This window comes from Sciurus carolinensis, chromosome 19 (genome assembly GCF_902686445.1).
Source record: "Sciurus carolinensis chromosome 19, mSciCar1.2, whole genome shotgun sequence".
Classification (NCBI taxonomy): Eukaryota; Metazoa; Chordata; class Mammalia; order Rodentia; family Sciuridae; genus Sciurus; species Sciurus carolinensis.
The window spans coordinates 1,536,435-1,563,226 of record NC_062231.1 but is presented as its reverse complement, the minus strand read 5'-3'; the positions used below and the strand labels follow the sequence as shown (position 1 = coordinate 1,563,226).

At 49.7% G+C, this 26,792-nt stretch overlaps 1 protein-coding gene across 2 annotated transcripts; it reads right to left on the bottom strand.

Annotated features, from left to right (window-relative positions):
* Window positions 1-99: 99 nt before the first annotated feature.
* On the bottom strand, window positions 100-26,033 carry Hmces (5-hydroxymethylcytosine binding, ES cell specific). 2 transcript variants are annotated; one of them, XM_047534784.1, is made up of 7 exons: window positions 25,927-26,033; window positions 24,866-25,075; window positions 17,740-17,883; window positions 15,978-16,103; window positions 6,124-6,305; window positions 2,382-2,574; window positions 100-522 (listed from the first exon to the last, which is right to left on the bottom strand). In XM_047534784.1, the coding sequence occupies exons 2-7, from the start codon at window positions 25,046-25,048 to the stop codon at window positions 289-291; spliced, it is 1,062 nt and encodes a 353-aa protein (XP_047390740.1). In that variant the 5' UTR covers window positions 25,049-25,075; window positions 25,927-26,033; the 3' UTR covers window positions 100-288. The 2 variants fall into 2 exon arrangements, with proteins under 2 accessions (XP_047390740.1, XP_047390741.1); XM_047534785.1 differs by lacking the exon at window positions 15,978-16,103.
* Between the last annotated feature and the right edge of the window lie 759 nt (window positions 26,034-26,792).

Here is a 26,792-nt window from a genome sequence, read left to right as displayed (position 1 = left end):
AACCAAGCCGTTTCTTGGAACCCGCGCCAGGAGACAGCAGGGCGAGTCCCGGAACCCCCGCCCCCGCCCCCAGTGCCATTCTCTGCAATGTAGGCCAAAGGTTATCAAATATAATTTATTCAGAAAAAAAAATATAATATATTTTAAGAACTTATCAGCACACTCCCGGAGGCCCGGAGGAGCACGGAAGCGGACGGCAGGGGCGCCAGGAGCTTCCCGGGCAGCAGGCCGGGCTCTAAGGGCAGGACAGCGCAGGCGCGCGCATTGGCCGCGGGCCCGGGAGTCCCGCTACTCGCAGGGAGGCCGCTTGGCCGCGGGCTCCTCCGACTCTCGCTTCAGCCAGCGCTCCAGCAGGCCCGGGGCCCCTCTCTTGGTGGGGAGCGGGCTCTTCTGCAGGAACTGGCTGGACCACTGCGGGACAGCCGGCTTGTCCTTCTGGGGTGACCTGGGGGCCTCCTTTTTGGGTGACTTGGTGGTCAGCCACTGCATCATCATCTGGCTACTGCCACTTGCCTTGGGTTCCTAGGAGGAAGGAAAGTCGTCACCAGCCAGCTCAGACTTGGGAACAGGCAAACTCAGTGGAGGGGGCGGGGGGAGGGGCATCAGGGCCAGGCGTGGGAGGGGAGGGGAGGAGCCACTGAGCGTGCGTCAAGGTCAGAGCGGAGAGCTCAAGGGCATTCCAGAGTGTGCAGACCAGGGAGGGCCAAAGAAAGACACTTAGAGCTGCGTGCGGTGGCGCGCGCCCCTGATCCCTGCAACTGGAGGCTGAGGCAGGAGGATCGCCAAGTTTGAGGCCAGTCTCGGCAACTAAGCAAGACTCTGCCTCAGAAAGAAAAGAAACAAAACCCAGAAAGGAACTCAGTGTCACCAGGGGGCTGGAAAAGGGGCTGTGGAAGTACGGAGGAACTTTCCACGGCCACTGTGATCAGGGACTCAAGCTAAACTGTCCCCCCTGGGTGGCCTGTCTGTACACCCTCTCCTTGAATGTCACCACTCCCCTCTGCTTCCTCGACCCCGTAGCCCAACCCAAAATGGAATCAGCATATTGCCACCTATCCAGAAAGTGACTTCTTACAGAGTAAAGACGCTGCAGAAGCCGGGCCCAGTGGCGCACACCTGTCATCTTGCCTACCTCAGGAGGCTGAGGCAGGAGGATTGCAAGGTGGAGGCCAGCCTCAGCAACTCAGGGAGGCTCTAAGCAACTCAGTGAGACCCTGTCTCTAAATAAAACATAAAAAGGGCTGGGATGTGGCTCAGTGGTTAAGCACCCCTGGGTTCAATCCCTGGTACCAAAAAAGAAAAAAAAAATTATTAATTTACAGTTGGATTATTTTCACATTTCTAACTACTGGCTTCTGAATAGTAGTTGGTATATTTTTGCCTTGGTTTACCCATAGATTTGCCTTGGTTCATCCATAGATTTCAGGGAGACGGTGAAATTGGAAAGCTCTGTTCAATAGGCGATTAAATTTTGGTCATAGCTGATTTGAAACTATGCTAGATTACCATTATCTGTTGTGTCATTTAATGTTCTGGAAGACCTGTGTTCATTAAATAAAGAAAATCAGTTGAACTCTGGGCGTGGTGGCCCATGCCTGTAATCCAGTGACTGGGAGGCTAAGGCAGGAGGATCGCAAGTTTGAGGCCAGCCTCAGCAACTGAGTGAGACCCGGTTTCAAAATAAAAAGGCTGGGCATCCGTCAGTGGTAGAGCACTTGCCTAGCATGTGCAAGGGCCTGTGGTCGGCTCCCTAGCCTGCACCCCATCAATGACTGAGACCAACACAGGACCATGGCCAAGGGCCCCTGGACCCCCAGTGACTGTAGGAGTCCTTTGGCTTATTGCTCATCAAAGACGCCTGATGACACAGAAGCTCTAGCGTTTACCTTTGCCAAGAGTCTTTCTGGGGACACTGGGTTTGAAAATCACTGCGGCACTCTACCTTGCATCTTCAGAGTTTGAGAACTGTGGCTGACTTAACCTGATTCTAATTCTATTTTTGTGCTGGGGACTAGACCCCCAGGGCTCAATAAGCCCCTCTACCACCCAGTTATATAGTTTGGTGGCTTCAAGTTCTGATCGTGGGGCCAGGCATGGTGGGATATCCCTGACATCCCAGAGGCTCAGGAGGCTGAGGCAGGAGGATTGCAAGTTGGAGGCCAGCCTCAGCATAGCAAGGCCCTAAGCAACTCAGCGAGGCCCTGTCTCTAAATAAAATATAAAAAGGGCTGGGGGTGTGGCTCAGGGGTGAAGCACCCCTGGGTTCAGTCCCCAGTGCACACAGGCACACAAAAATTCTGATCCTGAAAAGCCACATCCTCACTGCAAAGGCCGCATTGGCACAAAGCCCACATAGGACCCGGATGGCCACAGGCCCTTACCTTTTTGACCACGAGGCTGAGAGGAGTCAGACACTCAGGAGTGTTGTTCCGTGAGTTATTCACCACGGAGGAGACGGGATGGAAGGTGATATTCTCTGTGGGCTGGATGAGTTTCAGAGCTTCCTGAGCGGGCACCTCCCCAAAGTCAAGCCACTTGGAGACGGCCTCCTCTCCATCCAAGATGGCGGGCATCCTAGTCAGGGAGGGAAGAGAGTCTGTCAGCTGGCAGCTCGATTACCACAACGAGAAGCGGGTCCACCCCTCTGCATGTCCGGTCACCTCGACGTGCCTTCTGTTCTGAGCACGACTCGACAGGGCTTGGAGACTCGTAATGAGTTTCACAGGAGACAGCAGAGACGGCTACAAGCAAATCTAGCGCAAGCCAGTGAACATTCTAGAACACTGATGAACTTTTGTTGATGCCCCAGCCTAAAATTTAAGAATAAATACTCATCTCTTCACAACAATTTCCAGCTATGAAAGATGTACAGTAAACCAGGCCGAGAGGCGCACGTCTGTCATCCCAGTGACTCAGGAGGCTGAGGCAGGAGGATCGGAGGTTGGAGGCCAGCCTCAGCAACTTAGCGAGGCCGTAAGCAACTCAGCGAGACCCTGTCTCTAAATAAAATATAAAAAGGGCTGAAGATGTGGCTCGGTTTCTGGGTTCAATTTCCAGTACCAAAAAAAAAAAAAAAAAAAAGTGTTTTTGATGAGGTGACGTATGGGAAATTGTTTTAAGGTTAATCAGCAAAACAGAATAGAACCAAATATCACAGGAAAGCGCAGATATAGGCTGGGACAAGGCTAAAGCCACAGAGGTAACGTCCCATTCTTCTCAGGACACCGCAGGACTGCTGAGGCGCGTGTTCAGATGTGGCAATGTCACGCAGGCCACTCAGTTCTGCCAAGGCTGGCTCTGAAATGGCAGATGGGTTCCAAGGCGTGCGGAGATCTCAGGGCACAAAAGGAACATAAAGAAAAGGTTTTGCCTCTGCTCACGCGAGACCCACCTGTGAAGAGGAGGCGAACACGCAAAGCCGGCCCAGCCGCACGGGGCCTTGGAGGAACACACACACACACACACACGCACACACACACACACGCACACACAGCATCTCAAACGTGTCTAAGCTTCCTGGCTCCAGACATGCTGGGGTGCTGGGCTTGTGGCTCATTGGGGGTCACTTGCCTCCCACGTGCGAGGCGCCGGGTTCGATCCACAGCACCACATCAAAATAAATAAATAAAACACAGGTATTGTGTGTCCGCCCACAACTTAAAAAAAAAAAAAAATATATATATATATATAGCAGGCAGCCACGAGAATGGAAGCATTTTAAATACTGAAGAGAAGCTTGAAATGATAGAGCATCTTGAGAGAGAAATGAGATCCTGTGATTATCTCCAGAGCCACCCACATACAGAAATCCGTATCGCTGACAATGATGACAATAAATGTCCCCACTGGGAACACCTTTAAAAAGTACTGTGAAGGAAATACTAGCCAGGCCTAAAGGAGAAGCGATGGGAAGATTCTTCAGCATCTGCACTGAATTAAAAACAAAAAACAAAAAAAAAGAATCTTTCTCATAAAGAAAAAGCGATATATATATATATATATACACTCACATCTTCTTTACATATACATATGTGACTCAAATACCACAGAACTGACTCCTTTGGGAGCTAGCAGCGACTGATTCAGTGGTTCACGTGGCTACGATTTCCAAAGCTTTCTGTGGTTGGAAGAAGCCCTAAGTACACAGGAAAATGGCGCTAAGGAATTTTCAGCAGCGCACGCCTATCATCCCAGGGGCTCGGGAAGCTGAGGCAGGAGGATCACAAGTTGGAGGCCAGCCTCAGCAATTTAGCAAGGCCCTATGCAACTCAGCAAGACCTTATCTGTAAACAAAATATAAAAAGGGCTGGGGAGGTGGCTCAGTGATCCAGTGCCCATGGTTCAATCTCTGGTACCAAAAAATAAAAATAAAATTCAGCAGTGGACTGGGGTGGAGGCTCAGTGGTAGAGCACTTGCCTAGCATATGTGAGGCACTGGGTTCCATTCTCAGCACCACATGTAAATAAAAAGAAAGGCCCATCAACAACTAAAAATATTCGCAGTGACACTGAGTTACATGAAGGAAGAGGCTATGCACTCATTGGTTCAATTTTTTTTTTCCCGACTAAACCGAGAAGCTCGTGCCGGCCAATGGCTGTTCTACTGAGCTACATCCTAGTCCTGCAATTCTTTTTAGTTTTGGTTTTGGAGATTGAACCAATGAGCCACAGCCCCAGTCTTTTTAATTTAACAGTTGAAATTAATTTTCATAACATAACCCAATACATCCAGAATATATTACTAACGAAGTCTATGCATTTTCCGGAACTACTCCCTCCAATCTGACTCTGTCCAGCATGTCAGCTCCCCAGTCCCTTTTTATTTTATTTTGAGACACGGTCTTGCTAAGTTGCTCAAAGCCTCACTACATTGGAGGCTGGCCTGGAATTTGTGATCCTCCGGCCTCAGTCTCCCAAGTCGCTGGGATGACAGGTGCCTGGCTTGTTTTGCTTTGTTTTTCAGACAGGATCTTGCTAAGTTGCACATACTGGTCTTGATCTCACAATCTTTTTGCCTCAGTCTCTCCAGAAGCTGGGGTTACAGGCATGTACCACTGTGCCTGGACTCACAAAGTCTGACCCCCCATATTTCATATATGTATGTTTTTGGTTCACGCTGAACCACGTCTCCAGCCCTTATTTTGAGACGGGCTTTGGTAAATTGCTGAGGCTGGCCTCCAACTTGCGATCCTCCTGCCTCAGCCTCCTGAGGCACTGGGATGACAGGTGTGCACCACCTTGCCCAGCTAATCCACCCCCACCCCAAATTTTTGTTGGTGCATGTTAATGGGATTTGTCATTACGTATTTATGCATCCACATGATCTAAAAATATAATTTGGCCAATTATTGTTCCCTAGTATCTCCCCTTTCCTCCCCTGGTCTCCCAGTTATGGTTTGGATATGAGGTGTCCCCCAAAGGCTGCTGTGTTCATGTAGGAATATTCAGAGGTGAGACGATTAGATTATGTGAACTGACACCCACTCGGTCCACCCTAGTTTGAATGGAGTAACTGGGTGGAGATTGTCGGCAGGTGGGGCGTGGCTGGAGGTGGCCGGTCACACCGGTCCTAAGCCCCTCTCTGCTTCCCAGTGGCCAGGTCCTGAGCTGCTCCCTCCACCAGGCCCTTCTGCCATGATACTCTGCCTCACCTGGGGCCCAGAGCCATGGAGTCGGCCCACCACGGACTAAATCTCTGAAACAGTGAAATAGTGAGCCAAAATAAAGTCCCCTCCTCTAAATTTTTTTGGTACCAGGGATTGAAACCAGGGGTGCTTACCCACTGAGCCACCTCCGCAGCCCTTTTTAGATTTTATTTAGAGACAGGGTCTTGCTGAGTTGCTCAGGGCCTTGCTAAATTGCTGAGGCTGGCCTCCACCTTGTGATCCTCCTGCCTCAGCCTCCTAAGCTGCTGGGGTCACAGGCGTGGGCCACCTTGCCTGGCCTCTAATTTGTTCTTGTCGTGCAGTGTGGTCCCCGTGATGTTTACGCCTGTGCTACAGCCCCAACTGATGGTCACTAGACTTTGTAAACTTTCGCTCCTCTAAAGCTGCCTGTCTAAGCGCACGGAGGATGAACCCTTCCCGGAATGTTCTGGGCGCCAGGGCAGGAAGCGCGACTTGCCTGGGGTGGATGCTGGTCAGGCTGCTGCAGGAGTCCACGGTGATGATGGAGTAGGAGTACAGCAGCTCTCCGCCCTCGGGGGGCTCCCAGCAGTCAAAGATCCCGGCCATGGTCAGCAGCCTCCAGTTGTCCCAGAGCTTGGCCCAGCACTCGGGGCTGTGCGCAGCCTCGCCGCCGCCTGGCTGCAAGCACAAGGGCACATGGGACACCCGAGGCCGCCACGCCCACACCGGCACCACGGCAGGCGCCCGCCATCCCAGGTACTCGAGAGGCTGAGGCCGGAGAATCTCAAGTTCAAGGCCAACCTGGGCAACTGAGTGGGACCCTGTCTCAAAAATAAAAAGGGGGGACTGGGCTGGGCCCCAGGGGCGGAGCGCTTGCCTGGCACGTGTGAGGCCCGGGGCTCCATCCTCAGCACCGCAGAGAAATACGTAAAATAAAAGGCCCATCGTCTACTAGAAATATTTCTAAAAATAAGGGCAGAGGGTGGAGCTCAGCAGTAGCACCTATGTTCAATCCCCAGTAACAGAAAAAAAAAAGAACGAAACTTAGGGAGCATTTAGGCTTCCCACGATCTGGCGCCCTGTTTTGGCTTCCCACTCACATTATTAATTGGGACCCGAACTAGCTGTTTGTAAATACAACTCTCAAGCAATTTCATGCCCATTTTTCTTCTTTCTGTCTTACTGTTTTTTCACCGGGGCAGGGTACCCCAGATTGAAGCCAGGGGTGCTTAACCACTGAGCCACATCCCCAGCCCTTTTTATATTTTATTCAGAGACAGGGTCTCGCTGAGTTGCTCAGGGCCTGGCTAAGCGGCTGAGGCTGGCCTCCACCTTGCAATCCTCCTGCCTCAGCCTCCCAAGCAGCTGGATGACAGGCGTGCACCGCCACGTCTGGCTATTCCTGTTTCTTGCAGAAGCAACCTACTTCTGCCCCAAAGATCCTTTCCAACCTCCTTTCTCCTCATGCCAACTCCTACTTATTTATTATTCAAGATCCAGTTGAAGAGCTAGAATATAGAAACCTGGAAAGAGCATTACTTCTACCCTAACAGTAAGAAAAAAGCCGCGTAATTCACACAATCATAATTTTCCCTAAATGTTTCAGAGAACGACGTTGCTAGGCAACCAGTATGCCTAAAATTTAAGAAAAGACAGGGAGCTGCAAGAGGAGAGAGAACAGAAACACCCGTTCATTGGTGGCAAAAAGAGGAAGACGGGGCCTCATACCAGCCATTAAGAAGTCAGGTCTATTATCTTTCTTTATTTTTGGTACCTGAGACTGAACCCAGGGGTGCTTAACCACTGAGCCACCTCCCCAGCCCTCTTTATATTTTATTTAGAGACAGGGTCTCGCTGAATTGCTTAGGGTTTGCCTAAGTTGCAAGGCTGGCCTCCAATTTGTGATCCTTCTGCCTCAGCCTCCTTATCTGCTGGGATGGCAGACACGTGTCACAGCACCCAGCTATTATCAAATTTTTAAAAGCAGAGTATAGGTTAGTCTGGGGGGCAGAAGCCCAAGCATTGCAGTCATTGGGGGAGTTTTTATCAGCTCCAAGGACCCCATGGGATGTTCACATGAAAGAATGGGGACAGGGAAGGAACCTGGAGGAACCTGGGAGTGGCTGCACACAACTATAATCCCAGTCGCTCAGGAGGCTGAGGCAGGAGGATGGCAAGTTGGAGGCCAGCCTCAGCCACTTATTGAGGCCCTAAGCAACTCAGCGAGACCCTGTCTCTAAATAAAATAGAAAAATGGCTGGGATGTGGCTCAGGGGTTAAGCACCTCGAGTTTACTATCCAGTACCTAAAAAAGGCACCTGGAGGAGGCCTTACTCTCTGTGTCAGGGCCACTGCCATAAGGTAACCTTTTCTGATCGCTTTTTCCCTTAACAAATGAATCTTCAGTTGCCAGAGAACATCCCAATACCCCTAGAATTCCCGCTGAAGCCTGGTCGGGGTGGGAACACTCGGGACCAGGATCCCACTATGCCCAGGATCATGAGAAAAAAACCACACCCACCCAACCTGCAGATTAGCAAGCACCAAGTTACAGGCCAGAGCAGGGACACGGACCTTCCAGAAGATGAACCCTCACCCGAACACCTGAAAACACTAGAAGGCAAAAGCCCGCAGGAAAGGTAACTAGCAATAAAACCCAATCCCAGGTCCTTGAAGACGAACTGGCCCCTGCACATTAAAACCAAACGATTTCCAGAAATAGCTTATTTCCATCTGTGTTCTGCATATTAGATCTGACAATGATGCTCTTAAGAAACACACACACACAAGGCTAGGAAAGAAACAAGCAACCGCTGAGAGAGAAAGCAACAGAAGTAGACTCAAGACATTTCCCAGATAAGGAAAGTATTTATAGAGACTATGTAATTAGTAGGCTAAAGGCTCTTGTGGAAAAGGCAGACAACACTGTGGAATAGATAAGAGGGATTCAAGACGGGGTGGTGGCACATGCCTGCTATCCCCGGTTCGGGAGGCTGAGGCAGGAGGATCGCAAGGTGGAGGCCAGCCTCAGCCACTTATCGAGGCCCTAAGCAACTCAGCGAGACCCTGTCTATAAATAATATATAAAATGGGCTGGGGATGTGGCTCAGTGGTTAAGCGCCCCTGGGTTCAATCCCTGGTACCACAAAAAAGAAAAAAAAAAAAAAATTCAGGAGAGTTGGAAACTGCAAAAAGAACAGGTAAATATAAAGGTACATCAATAAAAAGCATCATAGAACATAGATAAATAGAATAAAGCAACAGAGAACAAAAGAAAAGCTAAATACAGAAGAGTTCAAGCAAGAGCTACAGGACAATATCAAAGCATCTTCTGCCTGTCTCATTAGAATCCCAGGCCTGGCGTGCACCTCAGTGTAAACTTAGCACGCACCAGGTCCTGGGGCACAATCCCCAGCGCGAAAGGAAGAAAAACTCATCTCAGGAAGACGAGAGAAAGTAGAGCAGAGGAAATCCTCAAAGAGGTAACAGAGGAGAGTTTTCCAAACATTTCCCGAGTCACAGATCCAAGCATCTCAGAGAACAGGCCAAACTCCACAAAATATACTGTGTTCCTCCCTTTCCACACGTGGCACTGGAGCTGCCGAAAACCGCAGAGAAAATCTTACAGGTGGAGATGGAGGGAAGTACCTGCTACATACAAGAGAGAAAAGATGGGATCACCACACACTTCTCAAAAACTACGAGTCAGAGAGGATATGGTATTTTTTAAACTACCAGAAAACAAAAAACAAAAAAATCTGCCAGCCCAAATTCCTGTATGCACCTGTCATCTTCAAACGAAGACACTAAGCCAGGTATGATGGCACATACCTAGAAGCCCAGCAGCTCGGGAGGCTGAGGCAGGAGGATCATGAGTTTGAGGCCAGCCTCAGCAACTTAGCGAGGCCCTGAGAAACTTACTGAGACCCTGCGTTAAAATAAATACAGGTTCCTTCTCCAACAGACGCTTGGTACATCTGTAGCTCGTGCCTGTTCGGTACGTTCTGGAGGTGAAATTCATCACCCACTGAGGTGCTCCAGGCTGCCTGAGAGGACCTGAGCACGGGCTCGTTTTCTAGCAAGTTCCTTCAGGGTGGTGACTGGAGTGTAGAACATGGAGGGTCCTTTCAGTGTGGTCAGCAGGTGAGAAGCTGGAGCCCAGTGAAGAATGTGTTTCCACAGATGACGAGACGGATGCCTTGAAATGGGCCCTCTGAAGTCAAGAGCACGTGTCTGCCACAGGAACAGGAGACGGGGTCCCTCTCTGACTGCAGGTCTCCTCCTGACCCCTCCACTGTGTCCTCCCGGACACTGCTGCAGAGGGACAGCACTGTCCACAGAGTGTGGTCCAGGTCCTCCCTGAGGAGGAGTGGACGGACTTTTCAGGATCAGAACAGACTGAGCACTAGGGTCTCCGGCTGCCAATTTTAAAGCTCATGTGAACAGGAACAAAGCTCAAGAATAAACTGCTCTGCGCCTCTTAAGACAACAATAAAAACGAAACAGAAAGAGGGCTGGCGCTCAGTGGTTAAGCACCCCTGGGTTCAATCCCCAATTTAAAAAAAAGAAAATGAAGACGGTGATTAACGCTGGGGGCAGGGAGGGGAGTGACGGCTGGTGGGTTTCTCCTTGGAGCAACAATGAATGTTCTGGAATTAGACGTGATGGTGGCTGTATGACATTTTGCATATGCTAAAAACCACTGAGGGAATTTTATCACAATAGCCAAGCCTATGGAGCCAACCCAGGTGCCCTTCAACAGATGAACGGATCAAGCAACTGTGGTACATCTACTCCATGGAATATTACTCAGCCATGAAGAACAACAAAATGATGGCATTTGCCAGTAAATGGAGAGAGTTGGAAAATATCATGCTAAGTAAAATAAGCCAATCCCCAAATACCAAAGGCCCAGTGTCCTCTCTGAACATAAGATAAGTGACAATAAGGGGGGAGTGGAGAAGAGAGGTACTTCGGATTAGACAGAAGGGAGTGAGGGAGAGGAGTGGGTGGGGGGGTGGGAAGGAGAGTAGATGCATCAGTCATAATACCCCATGTGCATCTGACTACTCACCGGTGTGATTCCAAATCATGTACAACCACCAGAATGAGAAGTTGTCCTCCATTTACGTATGATGTGTCAAAATGCTCTACTGTCACACAGAACTAATTGGAATCAATTTAAGATTATAAAAAGAAAAAAATAGTACCTAACCCCCTGGGGGGAAAAATATATATATATATATTCTATTTAAAAAAAAAATAAAAAGGTGAGGGGCTGGGGAAGTAGCTCAGTTGGCAGAGTGCTTGCCTGCCAAGCACAAGGCCCTGGGTTCGATCCCCAGCACCACAAAAAAAAAAAAAAAAAAAAAAGGTGAACTTTATGACATGTGACTTTGTGTGTGTGTGTGGTACTGGGGATTCAACGCAGGAATACTTTATCACTGAGCCACAGCCCAGTCTTTGTATTTTTTATTTTTTTAATTTTTTTTAGTTGTTGATGAAGCTTTATTTTATTTATTTATTTTTACGTGGTGCAAAGACTCACCCAGGGCCTCCCGCGTGCGAGGCGAGCGCTCCAGCAGGGAGGAGCCTTCTGGTGCTATTCTTCACTTTGAGGCAGGGTGTCACGAAGCTGCCCAGCTGGCCTTGAGCCTGTGACCTTTCTGCCTCGCAGTCCCAGGTGGGTGGACCACAGGCACAGACCGTGTCCCGGCTAGACTAGAATCTAGAAGATCCGAAAGCGTGAGCGCAGAAATACAGTCGAGTGACTTCCATGACGCCAGCCCATGCAATGACCAAAGAAGCTTTTTAATAAGGGGCACCAGGGCCACTGGAGGATCGCCTGGGAAAGAATGAGGCTGGACCCCACCTCACACGCAGAGAGAGGCCGGTTCAGGCTCTCAGAAGAGCCCCTTGTGAAGCCTTCGGGAAACCCAGGCTGGGCCCAGCAAGGGGCAAAGCCCTGGCCTAGCATGGCCCCTGGCACCACGGACACAAAAATAAAACCCTAGAGACCCTTAGACGAAAAACATGAGTGAGCCTCCACGACCTTAGATCTGGCACCAAAAATAAAGGGGGAAAAAAAAAATGAAGAAACTAAGAAACTGGACCAAATCAATATTAAAAACTTGGGGGTTGTGGCTCAGCAGCAGAGCGCCTGCCTGGCGTGCGTGAGGCCCTGGGATCGAGTCTCAGCACCACATAGAAATAAATGAATAAAGGTCCATTAGACAACTAAAAAAAAAAATTAAAAAAAAAAAAAAAAAAGAATTTTTTTTCTTATTTCTGGAGTGAACTGGGTCTTGCTCTGTTGCTAGGCTGGCCTTGAACTTCTGGACCTAAGCAATCCAGGTTTCTAGATTTTATATATATATATATTTATATATATATATATATATATAAATTTATTTTTATTGTAAACAAATTGGATACATGTTTCTGTTTGTACATGGAGTAACAGCATACCATTTGCATAATCATACATTTACATAGGGTAATGATGTTTGATTCATTCTGTTATTGTTTCCTTCCCCTCCACCCCTCCCACCCCTCTTTTCCCTCTACACAGTCCCTCCTTCCTCCATTCTTGCCTCCCTCCCACCCCCCATTATGTGTCATCATCCACTTATCAGTGAGATCTTTTGGATTTTTGAGATTGGCTTATCTCACTTAGCATGATATTCTCCAATTTTATCCATTTGCCTGCAAATGCCATAATTTTATCATTCTTTATGGCTGAGTAATATTCCATTGTATATATATCCCACAGCTTCTTTACCCATTCATCAACTGAAGGACATCTAGGTTGGTTCCACAATCTGGCTATTGTGAATTGAGCAGCTATGAACATTGATGTGGCTGTATCTCTGTAGTATGCTGATTTTAAGTCCTTTGGGTATAGGCCAAGGAGTGGGATAGCTGGGTCAAATGGTGGGTCCATTCCAAGTTTTCTGAGGAATCTCCACACTGCTTTCCAGAGTGGCTGCACTAATTAGCAACCCCACCAGCAATGTATGAGTGTACCTTTCTCCCCACATCCTCAACAACACCTGTTGTTGCTTGTGTTCTTGATACTCGCCATTCTAATTGGGGTGAGATAGAATCTTAGGGTAATTTTGATTTGCATTTCTCTTATGACTAAAGATGGTGCACATTTTTTCATGTGTTTGTTGATTGCTTGTAGATCTTCTGTGAAGTGTCTGTTCATATCCTTAACCCATTTGTTGATTGGGTTATTTGTATTCTTGGTGTAGAGTTTTTTGAGTTCTTTATATATTCTGGATATTAGTGCTCTATCTGAAGTATGGGTGGCAAAGATATTCTCCCACTCTGTAGGTTCTCTCTTCGCATTGCTGATAGTTTCCTTTGCTGAGAGAAAGCTATTTTAGATTTTATAATTTATTTAGAGACAGGGTCTCACTGAGTTGCTTAGGGCCTTGCTAAATTGCTGAGGCTGGCCTCCAACTTTCTATCCTCTTGCCTCAGTCTCCCAAGTTGCTGGGATTAAAGGTGTGTGCCACTGTGCCTGGCTAAGATTTTGTTTCTTATTTTATTTTTTTAGCAGTACTGGGGGTTGAATTCAGGAGTGCTATTACCAAGTTACATCCCCTGCTCTTTTAAATTTTATGTTGAAATTCAGTCTCACTAAGTTTCGAAGGCTGGTCTCATACTTGCAATCCTCCTGCCTCGGCCTCCCAAGAGGATGGAATTACAGGTGTGCACCATAGCACACAGCAATGTTATTATTACATGAGTTCCCCGACAGAGTACCTAACCCAGAATAAGTACTTAATATTTGTAAACTATTATGATTAACAGAAATTGATTGATATTAATTCTTATAGATTAGATAAATTCAATTTCTACCACGTTATCTGTATGTTACTAGATTGGCAAAATGGGATTTTCTGTGGATGAAGCAAACTTTGTTTTTTGCCAACAGAGATTGAACCCAGGGGTGCTTAACCACTGAGCCACATCCCCAGCCCTCTTTATATTTTATTTAGAGACAGGGTCTCGCTGAGTTACTGAGGTGGCTGAGGCTGGCCTCCAACTTGCGATCCTCCTGCCTCAGCCTCCCGAGCCGCTGGGATGACGGGTGTGCGCCAGGGCACCCAGCTAAGCAAACTCTTGATTATGAGATATTCCCAAAAGATGAATCTGAAGAACAAACAATTCGCAACTTAAACCAAGGAAACTGCAGATAGAATTTAAGTTCCGTGCCAGACTGATAAATCTAACTAAAAAGAAAACACAAGGTTGTCACAGCTGATTCTTTTCCAGTCACCTAACAAGGTCACAATGAGAACCGTTCTAGTCGTGCTTCTGATAATGGAAGTTCTACGTGGAAACGTGAAACACAGAGCTTCCGGATGAGCCGGCAATTCCACTTCCAGACACACATCCACGCAAACCTCTTACGCCAAGTTTCGGGGCACTGTTGTGACCAAGAGCCAAACAGCGGGAACAACCCAAGTGTCTACCAGCTGGTGAATAAGAGAAAAAAGGTGATCGGTCTATACAAAGGATTGTTATCCAGCCCTTCAGAGAAACAAAGCACGGACCCTGAAAACCCTCCGCTGAGAGAAGCCGTGCACAAGAGGTCACCCACTGTGCGATTCCATTTTTCTGAAACGGCCCCAACAGGCACTTCCATCGAGACAAAGGAGGGTGTTGGGGGCCAGGGTCTGTGGGGACTGGCGAGGGACTCCTGTGGGATACGGGGTTTCTGGGGTGCTGAGGGGTTCTAAAATCAGGTAGTGGTATCAGTTGTACAACTTTGAATGTAATAAAATGTCACTCAATTACAACTGTACTTTGTTTTTGTGGTACTGGGGACGGAAGCCAGGGGCACATTAATACTGGGCCACGTCCCCAGTGAGTCCCCCTGCCCCGCCGTATTTTTTGAGACAGGGTCACAGGGCCTCGCTAAGTTGCCGAGGCCGGCTTTGATCTCGCGATCCTCCTGCCTCGGCCTCTGGACATGCTGTGAGTACGGGTGAGTGCCGCTAGGCTGGGCCGGGCCGCAACTTAAGAAAGGTGCACTTGGGCCAAGGAAGGTGGCGCCCGCCTGCAAGCCAGAGACCTGGGAGGCTGAGGCAGGGGGGTGGCCAAGTTCAAGGCGACCTAGGCAACTTGGTGAGACCCTGTCTCAAAGCAGACGATTTTAAGAGAGCAAGGGCTGGGGACGGAGCTCAGTGGTAAAGACGCACTGCGTTCCATGCCTAGAACTGGGGAAGAAAAAAGGCGAATTTTGGGCTGGAGAGAGAGCTCAGTTGGTAGAGTGCTTGCCTTGCAAGCACAAGGCCCTGGGTTCAAACTCCAGCACCGCAAGAAAAAAGGTGAATTTTATGGTTAATCGTATTTCAGTAAGGATGTTATTTAAAAATAAAGGGAAGAAAGAAAATGTCCCCTCTGCCCCTTTGGAGGTATTGGGAACTGAAATAAGGGGTGCTTTACTACTGAGTTACAACACTCCCCGCTTTTTATGTACAGGGGATTGAATCCAGGGGTGCTTCATCCCTGAGCCAGTTCTTTTATTTTTATGTTCTGAGACAGGTCTCACCAAAGTTGCTGAGGACAGCCTTGAATTTGTGATTCTCCTATCTCAGCCTCCCAAGTGACTCCAGCCCTTTTTTTAAATGTTGGAGACGGCCTCAATAAGTGGCTGAGGCTGGCCTCGACCTTTGTGATCCTCCTGCCTCAGCCTCCCGAGTCACTGCGAAGATAGGTGGGTACCACTGCACCCAGCTGAAAATACCCTTCTTGGGGTGGCCATGCACTGCTTGATAAGGGGGAAATTCTGCCACACCTGGAATCCCAGCAAGTCAGGAGGCTGAAGCGGAAGGACTGCCAAGTTCTGGGCCTGTCTCAGCAACTTAGAGACCCTCAGCAACTTCAAATTCAAAACAAGAAAAAAGAGCTGAAAATGTATTAAAAAAAGAACCGGGCAGCGGTGTGGCTCAGTGGGAGAGCGCTTGCCTGGCACGCGTGAGGCACTGGGTTCCATCCTCGGCACCGCATATAAATAAAAAAATAAAGGTACTGTGTCCATCTACAACTTAAAAAAAACAAATGGCAAAGCAGATCAGTAGGAAAGCGCCCCGAGTTCAAGTGTCAGTATCAAAAAAAATAAATAAATAAAAAAGGTAAAGTTCTGAGAAATGGAACGTAAGGTGACTCGTGACGCTCACACAGACCCCGACGGTGAGGTCCAGGACACCCTGGCCTCGGCCGCAGCTGGCCCTGGCGCAGCCATCGGTCATGACGGAACACGGCCACGTGGCGCGTGGCCTGGCCCGGGTCCCTGGTCCTTCCAACACACACTGCCCGCGCGGCGGCCGGTACCTCGTCCGTCTTGGCCTGGGGGAAGTAGATGAAGTACGGCTGACTCTGGCTGGTCACTTGGCTCCGCTGCCACTCGTAGAATCCGTCTGCCAAAACCACGCAGCGTCTGCCCTTTCCCAGAGGCACCTGAGGGAGGCGGGCAGGACAGGGCTGAGCGCTACCACCGCCTTCGCGGGACGCGTCACGCGGACCGGTGCTGAAATCTCAGGTCCAGGGCTGGGGTGGAGCGAGGCGCCAGCTCCACACCGAGCGACATCCGAGCCCTGGACCAGCATGTGACCTCAGGGGAGTCCGTTTCTGTGCCTCATTATGCACAGGTTTTTTTTAAGCAGTGCTAGGGTTCGAACCCCGTACCTGCTGGGCAAGCGCTCTGCTAAGCCATGCCAGTGCCTCGCTTTTCTTACACATAAAGTCACCATCCAATCACACACACTTTTTTTTTTTTTTTTTGTACCAGGGATTGAACCCAGGGGCGCTTAACCAATAAGCCACACCCTCACCCTTTTTAAATTTTATTTAAAGACAGGGTCTCGCTGATTTGCTTAGGACCTCGTTAAGTTGCTGAGGCTGGCCTCCAACTCGCCATCCTCCCGCCTCAGCCTCCAGAGCCACTGGAAGACAGGCGTGTGCCACTGTGCCCAGCCAATTACACAGATGCTGAAGATTCAAACAACCAGTTGTGACAGACTGGGGGATGTGGTAGCTAGTTTTTAACGTTGGCTCCCAGCCAGCCAGATCTCCTAGAGTCCACATCCACGTAGGCCCCTCCCACTGAATTGGGCTGGCTCCCTAGGACCAATGACATGCAGCAGGAGCGACGCCGAAAGGCGTCAAGGCCAGGCCCAGCTTCATGGCTCCTGTCCGGATTTCTTGGGCCGGAAGCTTGGTGGTCGGGAGTTGGTGTGTCAGAGGCCTGGCTACCTGACACCTTCAGGGGACGCACGTTGTTCTAGGTGACAGGTAGCAGATGCCCTGGAACTTTACCATGCGTACTGGGGACTTGAAAAGTGTGATGCAATCCTGCTGTCAGTCAACAGTCGAGGGGTGGGGCAAGGGGTGGGGCTCAGCGGCAGAGTTTGCCCAGCGTGCAGTGCGCGAGGCACGGGTTCCACCCTCTGCACCACATAAAAAATATATATATATAAAATAAAGGTACGGTGTCCATCTACAAGTAAAAACATAAAAAAAAGTCAAGGGTGGACCTGGATGGGCTCTTCTAGAAACTTCCCTAGGACCCCCATAAAACTGGAAGACAAGCAGGGTGCACCATCCCTCTCTTTTTCCCTTGACAGAACCCTTTTCCCCTATTTCTTTTTTAATTTAAATTTTCCTTTTCCTTTCAAAGATTTTTCAGCACCAAGGATTGAAGCCAGGGGTGCTTGACCACTGAGCCACATTCTAGCCCTTTTTTGTATTTAATTTGGAGACAGGGTCTAAGTTGCCGAGGCTGGCCTCCAACTAAAAATCCTCCTGCCTCAGCCTCCTGAGTCACTGGGATGACAGATGTGGGCCACTGCACCCAGATTCCCCTTTTCTGTCCCTTCTAATAAACACATGCCTACCACTCTGAGCGACAGGTCTGGAATCTTTCTGGCGTTAATAGCTCTGGGCTGGGGCTGGGGCTCGCGGTGGCGCGCTTGCCTGGTGTAGGTGAGGCACTGGGTTTGATTCTCAGCTCCGCAAAAAATAAATAGTTAAAAGGAAAAAAAAAAAAAAAAAAAAAAAAAAAAGAATGTGCCTTTTCCCTGGACCAGTGACCTACCTTGAATGACCGTTTCTCCATGATGGTGTCACTGCGACAGTTGGTGATATTGAAAGGCAGCTTGGAAATATCGGCTTCTTTGAACCAACACGGAACCAGGCCCCATCGCATGGGGGCGATGACTCGCTCTGATGAGTCTGCATCCTGCCAAGAAAAACGGGGAGGATCTGGTGAGGAGATCGTGAGGAGATTCAAAACAAAATTTTCTAGGCGTGGAAGGACATGCCTGTCGTCCCAACCGCTTGGGAGGCTGAGATAGGAGGATCGCAAGTTGGAGGCCAGTCTGGGTAACTTACTGAGACCCTGTCTCAAAATAAAAAATAAAAGGGCTGGGGATGTGGCTCAGGGGTAGCGACTCCCAGACTTAATCCCCCGTACTACAAAAACAACACCTTCCAAGTTTAACATACGCACTGCAGTCTTTGCTGTACTGAAATACAAAGAATACAAGATTGAAAATGGAGGGGTCTACCTAAAAATAGTTTTAATGCTACATCATGATATAGATAACTTATTTACTTTTCTCTTGTGAGTTTTGGATCCAGGGATGTTCTAGCACTGAGCTCTATCCCAGCCCCATCTATCTATCCACCTACCTACCTTCCTACCTATTTATTTATTCACTGGTACCCAGAGGTGCTTTACCACTGAGCCACATCCCCAGCCCATTTTTAATTTTTTATTTTGAGATAGGGTCTTACTAAGTGGCTTAAGACCTCACTAAGTTGCTGAGGTTGGCTTTGAACTCGTGATCCTCCTACCTCAGCCTCCAGAGGCACTGGGATAACGGGTGTGCACCTCTGTGCCCAGCCATATTTTTGAGACAGGGTCTAAGTTGTCCAGGCTGGCCTTAAACTTGCGATCCTCCTGCCTCAGCCTCCAGAGTTGCAAGGATTAGAAGGGTGTGCCATTTCACCTGGACTAATCTGAGTTCTTTAGCAACCATATTTACTATTAGACATTCAGTTGGCTAGGGCAGGGGATGCAGAGAGGTTAATCCCGATCATTTAACCCAGCTCTCCCACTCCTCAGTTTATACACAAAGAACTTAAAATCAGCATACTACAGTGACACAGCCACATCAATGTTTATAGCAGCTCAATTCACAATAGCTAGATTGTGGAACCAACCTAGATGCCCTTCAATTAAATGGATAAAGAAACTGTGGTATATATACAATGGAATATTACTCAGCCATAAAGAAGAATAAAATTATGGCATTTGCTGGTAAATGGATGAAGTTGGAGAATATCATGCAAAGTGAAATAGGCCAAGCCCAAAAAAACAAAGGCCAAATGTTTTCTCTGATAAGCGGGTGACAATATATAACGAAGGGGGAGGAGGGGGGAAGAGAAGAATGAAGGAACTCTGGAAGGTATAGAGGAAAATGGGGTGGGAGGGGGTGGGGACGGAAAGATAGTAGAATGAGACAGACAGTATTACCCTATGTATATGTATGATCACATGAATGGTGTGAATCTACATCGTGTACAACCATCGAAATGAAAAGTTGTACCCATGTGTGTACAATGAGTCAAACTGCAGCCTGTAAACATAAAACATTTTAATTAAAAAAAATGAATGTAAACACACACACACACTTTAATCAGTGTCTGTGGGACAGGCAGTTTTAGGTCCTGTCCTTCATGTGGTCCCGGCTTTCTTTTTTTTTTTAACGTATTTTTTGTATGTTGATGGACCTTTATTTCATTCATTTATTTACATGCGGTGCTGAGAATCGAACCCAGTGCCTCACACATGCTAGGCGAGCGCTCTGCCGCTGAGCCCCAGCCCCTGTGCGTGGTCCCGCTTTTAAGAAGCGCAGGGAGGGGCTGGGGATTGGGCTCCGAGCTAGAGCACACACCAGGCCCTGGGTTTGATCCCCAGCTCCAAACACAACACACAAGGACAAGCATACGGGAGGGCTGGGGGTGCAGGCGGGTGGAGGAATCCATGCTTGGCACGCACGAGCCCCAGGCTCCATCCTCAGCGCCCGCACACAAAGCAGCAGCAGATGTCGCAGACGGCACAGGATGACGAGACGCTCACTGTGACCGGGAAGCGGAGTGCCCCGGGGACATGGAAGTGTCAGACTCAAGGACTTGTACTTGAACCCGTGAACGCACACAGCACAGAAATATTAGTAACAGGTGGGACTGTATGGACTAAGTGGCACACGTAAGTGTCAGAAGAGTTTAGTGGGAGTCATCTGTGATAGAGTGAAGAACCAGGTCCTAGTGAGGGACAGAGGAGGAGGAGAGAGGTTTTTTTTTTTTTTTTTGGTACCAGGGATTGAACCCAGGGGTGCCTAACCCCTGAGCCACGTCCCCAGCCCTTTTTATATTTTACTTAGAAACAGGGTCTCATTGAGTGGCTTACGGTCTCGCTAAGTTGCTGAGGCTGGCCTCCAATTTGCGATCCTCCTGTCTCAGCCTCCTGAGCCACTGGGATCATAGGCATATGCCACCACGTCAGGTCAGAGGCCCCTGTTTTTTGGGTCCTGCTCTAGATGATTTGAGCCTCTGACGTGAAGTCTGCCCAGCTGAGGCCCTAGACATCAAGGAGGACACAAACCACACCAACCGTGCCCTGTCCTAATCCCTTGAAAAGAAAGATTGCTTTAAATCACCAAAATAAAATCCAGGTGCGGCTGTTCACTATGCCTGACAAGCACTCAGAGGAGTAGAATCAGAGCGGAGGAGACACAGGATGGTATGAAGAAGGAATGAGCAAACTTCTGCTGTCTTTGGAAATGTGGAAGCCACCCAAGTCAGGAGGTAGACACAGGAGCAAGCAGGGCGCCGTGGCGCACGCCTGTCCCCAGCGCCTCGGGGGCAAAGGCAGAAGACTGCAAGTTCAAGGCCAGCCTGGTGACTGAGCGAGACCCTGTCTCTAAATAAACTATAAAAAGGGCTGGGAGGTGGCTCAGGGGTAGGGCACCCCCGAGGTCAGTCCCGGGACCAAGATTAACTAACTGATAGGCGTGGCTGTTACCTTAGCTCTCCCAGACTGCCTGGGGAGCTGGGAATGGCAGAAACGTGTCTCTCACAGACCTAGAAGCTAAAAGGTCCAAGACGGGGACACGCGCTTTCCCGCTGACAGCTGGCATCTCCTCCCCGAGTGTGCGCAGGGTGGCAGGGGCTGCCCGGCTCTCTGGGATCCCTGACGGCTCTGTGCTCATGACACAGGAACTTCCCGAAGGCCCGCCCTACGGCTACCATCTCCTTGGGGACTGAGGATTTCAACATGTGACTTTTACGGGGCTACAATTAGATCACAGCTTACCAACCTCTGGCAAGGAGAAGGAAAAGGTTTTTGTAAGGAGATTCTTTTTTTTTTTTTTTAAACCTAGGGGTGCTTAACCACTGCGCTACATTCGCAGCGCTTTATTTTTTATTTAGAGATAGAGTCTCATTAAGTTGCTGAGGTTGGCTTTGAACTTTTTGATCCTCCTGCCTCAGCCTCCCAGTTTGCTGGGATGACAGGTGTGTGCGACTGCGCTCAGTCATCTGTAAGGAGAGGCGTGTTTAGAAACCCCCTCTCTTGCTGGGTACAGTGGCACCCGCTGTACTCCCAGCAGCTCCGGAGGCTGAGGCAGGAGGATCACAAGATGGAGGTCAGCCTCAGCAACTCAGGGAGGCCCTGAGCAACTCCGTGAGACCCTGTCTCTAATAAAATACAAAAGAGGGCTGGGGATGTGGCTCAGTGGTCGAGAGACCCTGAGTTCAATTCCCGGTACCCATTAGAAAAAAAAAAAAATCCCCTGTCTCATACCAGGTTCAACTTCCTGGTCCTTCAACTTTCCTGATAGGTAAAAACAGAGTAAAGAACCCTTAGCTTGCTGAATTGGTTGACTGGTCATTCATTCGTTTATTTTTGCAGTACTGGGGAATGAACCCAGGGACTTCTACCACTGAGCTACATCTCTGGCCCTTTTAATTTTATTTTCAGACAGGGTTTTGCTAAATTGCTCAGGTTGTCCTCAATTTGCAATCCTCCTGCCTCAGCCTCCCAAGCAGTTGGGATTACGGGTGTGTGCCGCCCCCATCTGATCACCTGATGCAGGATGATTTTTTTTTTTTTGGTACCAGGAAGTGAACCCAGGGGTGCTTCACCACTGAGCCACATAACAGTCTTTTTATATTTTATTTTGTGATAAGAGTCTCACTAAATTGCTTAGGGCCTCACTTTTGCCGAGGCTGGCTTTGAACTCGCCATCCTCCTGCCTCAGCCTCCTGAGCTGCTGGGATGACAGGCGTGTGCCATCATGCCCAGCCCTGCAGGATGAATTTTAGGAATTAAAGGTCATGAAAAAAATTTTAAAAGTAAATAAAAGATAATGATGCCAGGTACGACGGTGCACAACCAGCAACTCAGGAGGCTGATTGCAAGTTGAAGACCAACCTGGGCAACTTCATGAGACCTGTCTTGAAAAAAAATTTTCAAGGGCTGGGGATGTAGCTCAGTGGTAAAGCAACCCTAGGTTGAATCCCAGGAAGAAAGAAGGGGAGAGAGAGAAGGAGAGACGGACGGAACAACTGACTTGGGGGTTACGAATAAATTGAGAGAGTAGGTGAATTTGCAATAGAACCTAAGAATAATGGTGATTTGTATGTGAGAGAAAGAAGAGATGAAAACACAGAGCTTTATAAATTCTTTCCCTTCCACAGTGAAAGGTGCCTGCGAAGCTAAAGCGCCCCTGCTTAAAGCATAAATGAGAATGAGAGATAACAGTACACAGAAGTCACCAGGTGTGGTGGTGCACGCCTGTAATCCCAGGGATTTGGGAGGCTGAGGCAGGAGGATGGCAAGTTGGAGGCCAGCCTCAGCCACTTAGCAAGGCCCTAAGCAACTCAGCGAGACCCTGCCTCTAAATAAAATATAAAAAGAGCTGGGGATGTGGCTCAGTGGCCCTGGGTTCAATACCTGGGACTAAAAAAAACTGATTTCAGGGTTCAATTTCATCAGAAATCTGCAAGGCTGAGGCGTGTTCTCACCAATTCTATCGGTGACCTTAAACTTGAGTGTGTTCGCTGTCCGGATCACTGTAAGCCAAAGGCACGCGTGAGGACAATGACTAGGAAGTGGGTGAGAAGCCACGATGCTGAAAATATTGCTCGGGATTAGTCATCTTGTCCATTTTGGTCGCTAAACAGAACAGCTGGGGGCACTGAGGTGGATAAATGAGAGGAAGCCATTTGCAAAGCAGCGGTTTCAAATGCAAATGCGGAGATGGAGACCCATGTGATGGCCGTTGAGGGTCTGGATGAATGAACTGCTGAAATAGTTCAGATTTTGTCTTACAAATTACAGGTTTGAGAAAAATGAAATACTATTTACCCAATTATAACACCCATGAAATCTTAACCAAACTTATTAGAGATGTGCTGTCCAACAGTGAATTCATGACAGTCACCCAAGGGGGCTGCTTGCTTCCACTTTCCCTATTGCTGGTTCCAGGATCCATCATAGGAATGGGGATTGGGTCTGGAATTTGGTTCCAGCGTCACCCTCACTGATTAGGCAACCTAGGACAAGTACCCATTCCCCCATCCCTGTCCCCAGGGGGAGGGGTACTGGGGATTGAACTCAAGGGCCCTTGACCACTGAGCCACACCCCCAGCCCTATTTTGTATTTTATTTAGAGATGGGGTCTCACTGAGTTGCTTCGTGTGTCACCGTTGCTGAGGCTGGCCTCGAACTCCTGATCCTCCTGCCTCAGCCTCCCCAGTCACTGGGTTGACAGTCCTGTGCCACTGCGTCTGGCACAAGTCCCAATCTTTGGGTACTTCTGTCTTCATATCTGTTAAACACTATTTTCTTCCAGCTAATCATTCTATAAGTCTTCAGAGATATTTGGAAGAGAACTAAGGCTAAAAGCACATGAGACACACACACTTAATCCCCTGTCTTCTAAATTATGCTTTCCTTTCGAATATGTTTTATCTTTTCCTTTCCCCTTCAAGAATCTCCTTTTTTGGGGGGCGGGGAGGGTACCAGGGATTAAACCCGGGGCGCTCAACCACTGAGTCACATCCTCAGCCCTTTTAATTTAGAGACAGGGTTTTGCTGAGTTGCTTAAGGCCTTGCTAAATTGCTGAGCCTGGCTTTGAACTCATGATCCACTCTCAGCCTCCCATGCCACTGGAATTACAGGTATATACCACCACCTTGGGCTCCCAGCCCTTTCTTATTTTTTTATTTTGAGACAGGGTCTTGTTAAGTTGCTTAGGTCCTCCCTAAATTGATGAGGCTGGATTTGAACTTGTGATCCTCCTGCCTCAGCCTCCAGAGATGTGCTGGGTTTATAGGCATGAGCCACATGTTCAGAGTTGCTGCCTTTAAAAAAATTTTTTTCCCCTTCTATAAACTGGGCAGGCATTATGGCTAGTAGAGCAAGGTGCATTTTAAATTGAGCCTGGAGAATAGTGAATCAAGTCCTTAGGTTAGGAAGCAATAATAAAACTACTTTCAGGGGCTGGGGCTGTAGCTCAGTGATAAAGCACTTGCCTAGCACACATAATGCACTGGGTTTGATCCTCAACACCACATAAAAATAAATAAATAAAATAGTGGGTTGGGGAGATAGCTCAGTTGGTAGAGTGCTTGCCTTGCAAGCACAAGGCCCTGGGTTCAATCCCCAGCACCGCAAAAAAAAATAAATAAATAAAAATAAATAAATAAATAAATAAATAAAATAAAAGTATTGTGTCCAGAAAAAAAAAAAAACAAAAAAACTACTCTTAGAGAGGCCCAGAACAGTTCTCATCTGGCAGTCAGAATATATAGATAAAGGCTGATTTAAATGAAATCCCAGTCAGGCACTGTGGCGCATGCCTGTAATACCAGCAGTTTAGGAGGCTGAGGCAGGAGGATCACAAGTTGGAGGCCAGCCTCAGCCACTTAGCAAGGCCCTGAGCAACTCAGCGAGACCCTATCTCTAAATAAAATATCAAAAGGGCTGGGATGTGGCTCACTGGGTAAGCACCCCTGGGTTCAATCCCTGGTATCAGGGGGGTAAGGGAAAAGTGACCCCACAGACTGAGAATGCACTAAAACAAATAGGAGTGAGATGTACACCAAAATGCTGAGTCAGAAACTGGCTGGGCCAGACCAGACTGGTTACCTTCTCAAAGTGCAGGCGAGACAGAAGCACGGGGCTGCTGGACTGAGGGCTCTTGTTGTAAGAGGGGCAATATTTGTCCGGATCCCTCCACTCAGGGAGTCGCTGATGGCCCTGTCGATCGTGATAGGCACAAGCTCTGGTGAGGACATCTCTAGGTAAGTGACAGGATGTTCGCCCACACATTCTTCAACTCTGCCTCCCTCTCACAACCTTTAAATAAAAACAAGGAGATCGTTTATATATGAAATATTGGGTCTTTTTTTCGGGGGTGGGTGGGATTGAACTCAGAGTGCTTAACCACTGAGTCACATCTCCAGCCCTTTTAATATTTTACATAGAGACAGGGTCTCACTGAGTGAGATGCTTAGGGTCTCGCTAAGTTACTGAGGTTGGCCTCCAACTTGCAATCCTCCTGCCTCAGTCTCCCGAGTCGCTGGGATTCTAGGCATTCGTGGGAAATATCAGGTCTTACTCCCTTAGTCTCGGCGTTCTCCTATGATTTCCAGGTTCTACGGTAACTACTTGGAACCACTAACCTTCCCCAACGTCCCATTAGGGCAAGGATTTGCCCCTTAATACCTAAGCCCACCGTCTAGCTCCTTGCAATTAATTTGATTGCATTAAAGTATTAGATGCGCCCCAAGTATCTGCCAGGATGAAGAAAAAAATTCCCCGAGGAGGTTGATTTTGTTGGTTCCCTGGTGCAGCCAATAAAGGCAAGTGGGCCACTGGCTCTGCCCTCGGGGCGACGCTTGGTTCCCGCACTCCTGGTCCTTCTCTCCTGGCTGGCGCCCGCGACCCGGCCGAGGGGCCCCGGTCCACCTCGGGGCCCGCGCCGGGCTGAGCGGGCGGCCGGAGTGCAGAAACCGGCCTCTTCCCACCCGCCGGCCGAGACCCGCCAGGCCCGCACTGGGCACCTGCGGCCCGCGAGCCCGCTCGGGCTCTGCTCCCCGGGAGGGGCCCGGGTCGCGGGGTGCAGGTGGCCCCCAAGCCGCCGCGCGCGCCCGCCCCTCCGCGCGCGCCAGTCCGACCCTCCCCGCGGGCGACCCGCGTCCCCTCACCCTTGCGCTGCGAGATTCAGGGTCTCCGGTCGCCCGCGCCGCTTCACCTCACCTCCGGCGCGCGCCGCGCTCAGCCCGGACGCCGCGCGCCTGCGCCAGGCCCCGCCCCCTCCCCAGTCAGCTTCGGCCACGCCCCGCACGCCTGCGCAGGCCCCGCCCCCGTACCAGGCGCCGCTCCCACCGGCCCGTCCTCGCCCCGCAGGTCAGGCCCCGCCCCCGCCCCAGTCAGCTTCGGCCCCGCCCTGCTCGCTAGCGTAGGCCCCGCTCCCACCCGCCCGTCCTCGCCCCGCACGCCAGGCCCCGCCCCGCGCGCCTGCGCAGGCCCCGCCCCCGCCCCCGGCCGTCCCTGCGCCGGCCTGGCCGCCGGGTTCCTTTGCCTGCGCGGTAGGAGGCATCTTCCCGGAATCTCCAGAAGGTGACTGCGGGGGACTTGGGTCCGCGCTTCTCGCAGCTCCACTTTCCTCCCTCTTCCCGTCCCGGGGGGTTATCTCCCCATAGCGAGCACCCGGGCGGGTCCTGGGCCGTGCTAACCCAGGGCGCCCGGTCCTAGTGCGAGTGGAGTCAGGAAAACCCACTGTCTTCATTTCGGGGTCCCGGTCAGTGCCTCCTGCGGGGACAGACTGGAGCAACCAGGGACACGCGAGGAGTCGCGCAAGCTCCCTCAGGTCGCTGGGCACTGAAGCCACCCCCAAAACAAAATGCCAACGTGAGGTCGGCGTCCCTCAAGCCCGCCTCCCACGGTGCCGGCCTCGGCGGGCGAGACCCCCTGGCCCGGACTTGAGCTTCAGCCAGTTTCCTCATGTTGCCACCGCTCAGTGCGCAGGCCGTTCGTCCCACTCGCTTAACCTGACAACTGGGAGCAGAAG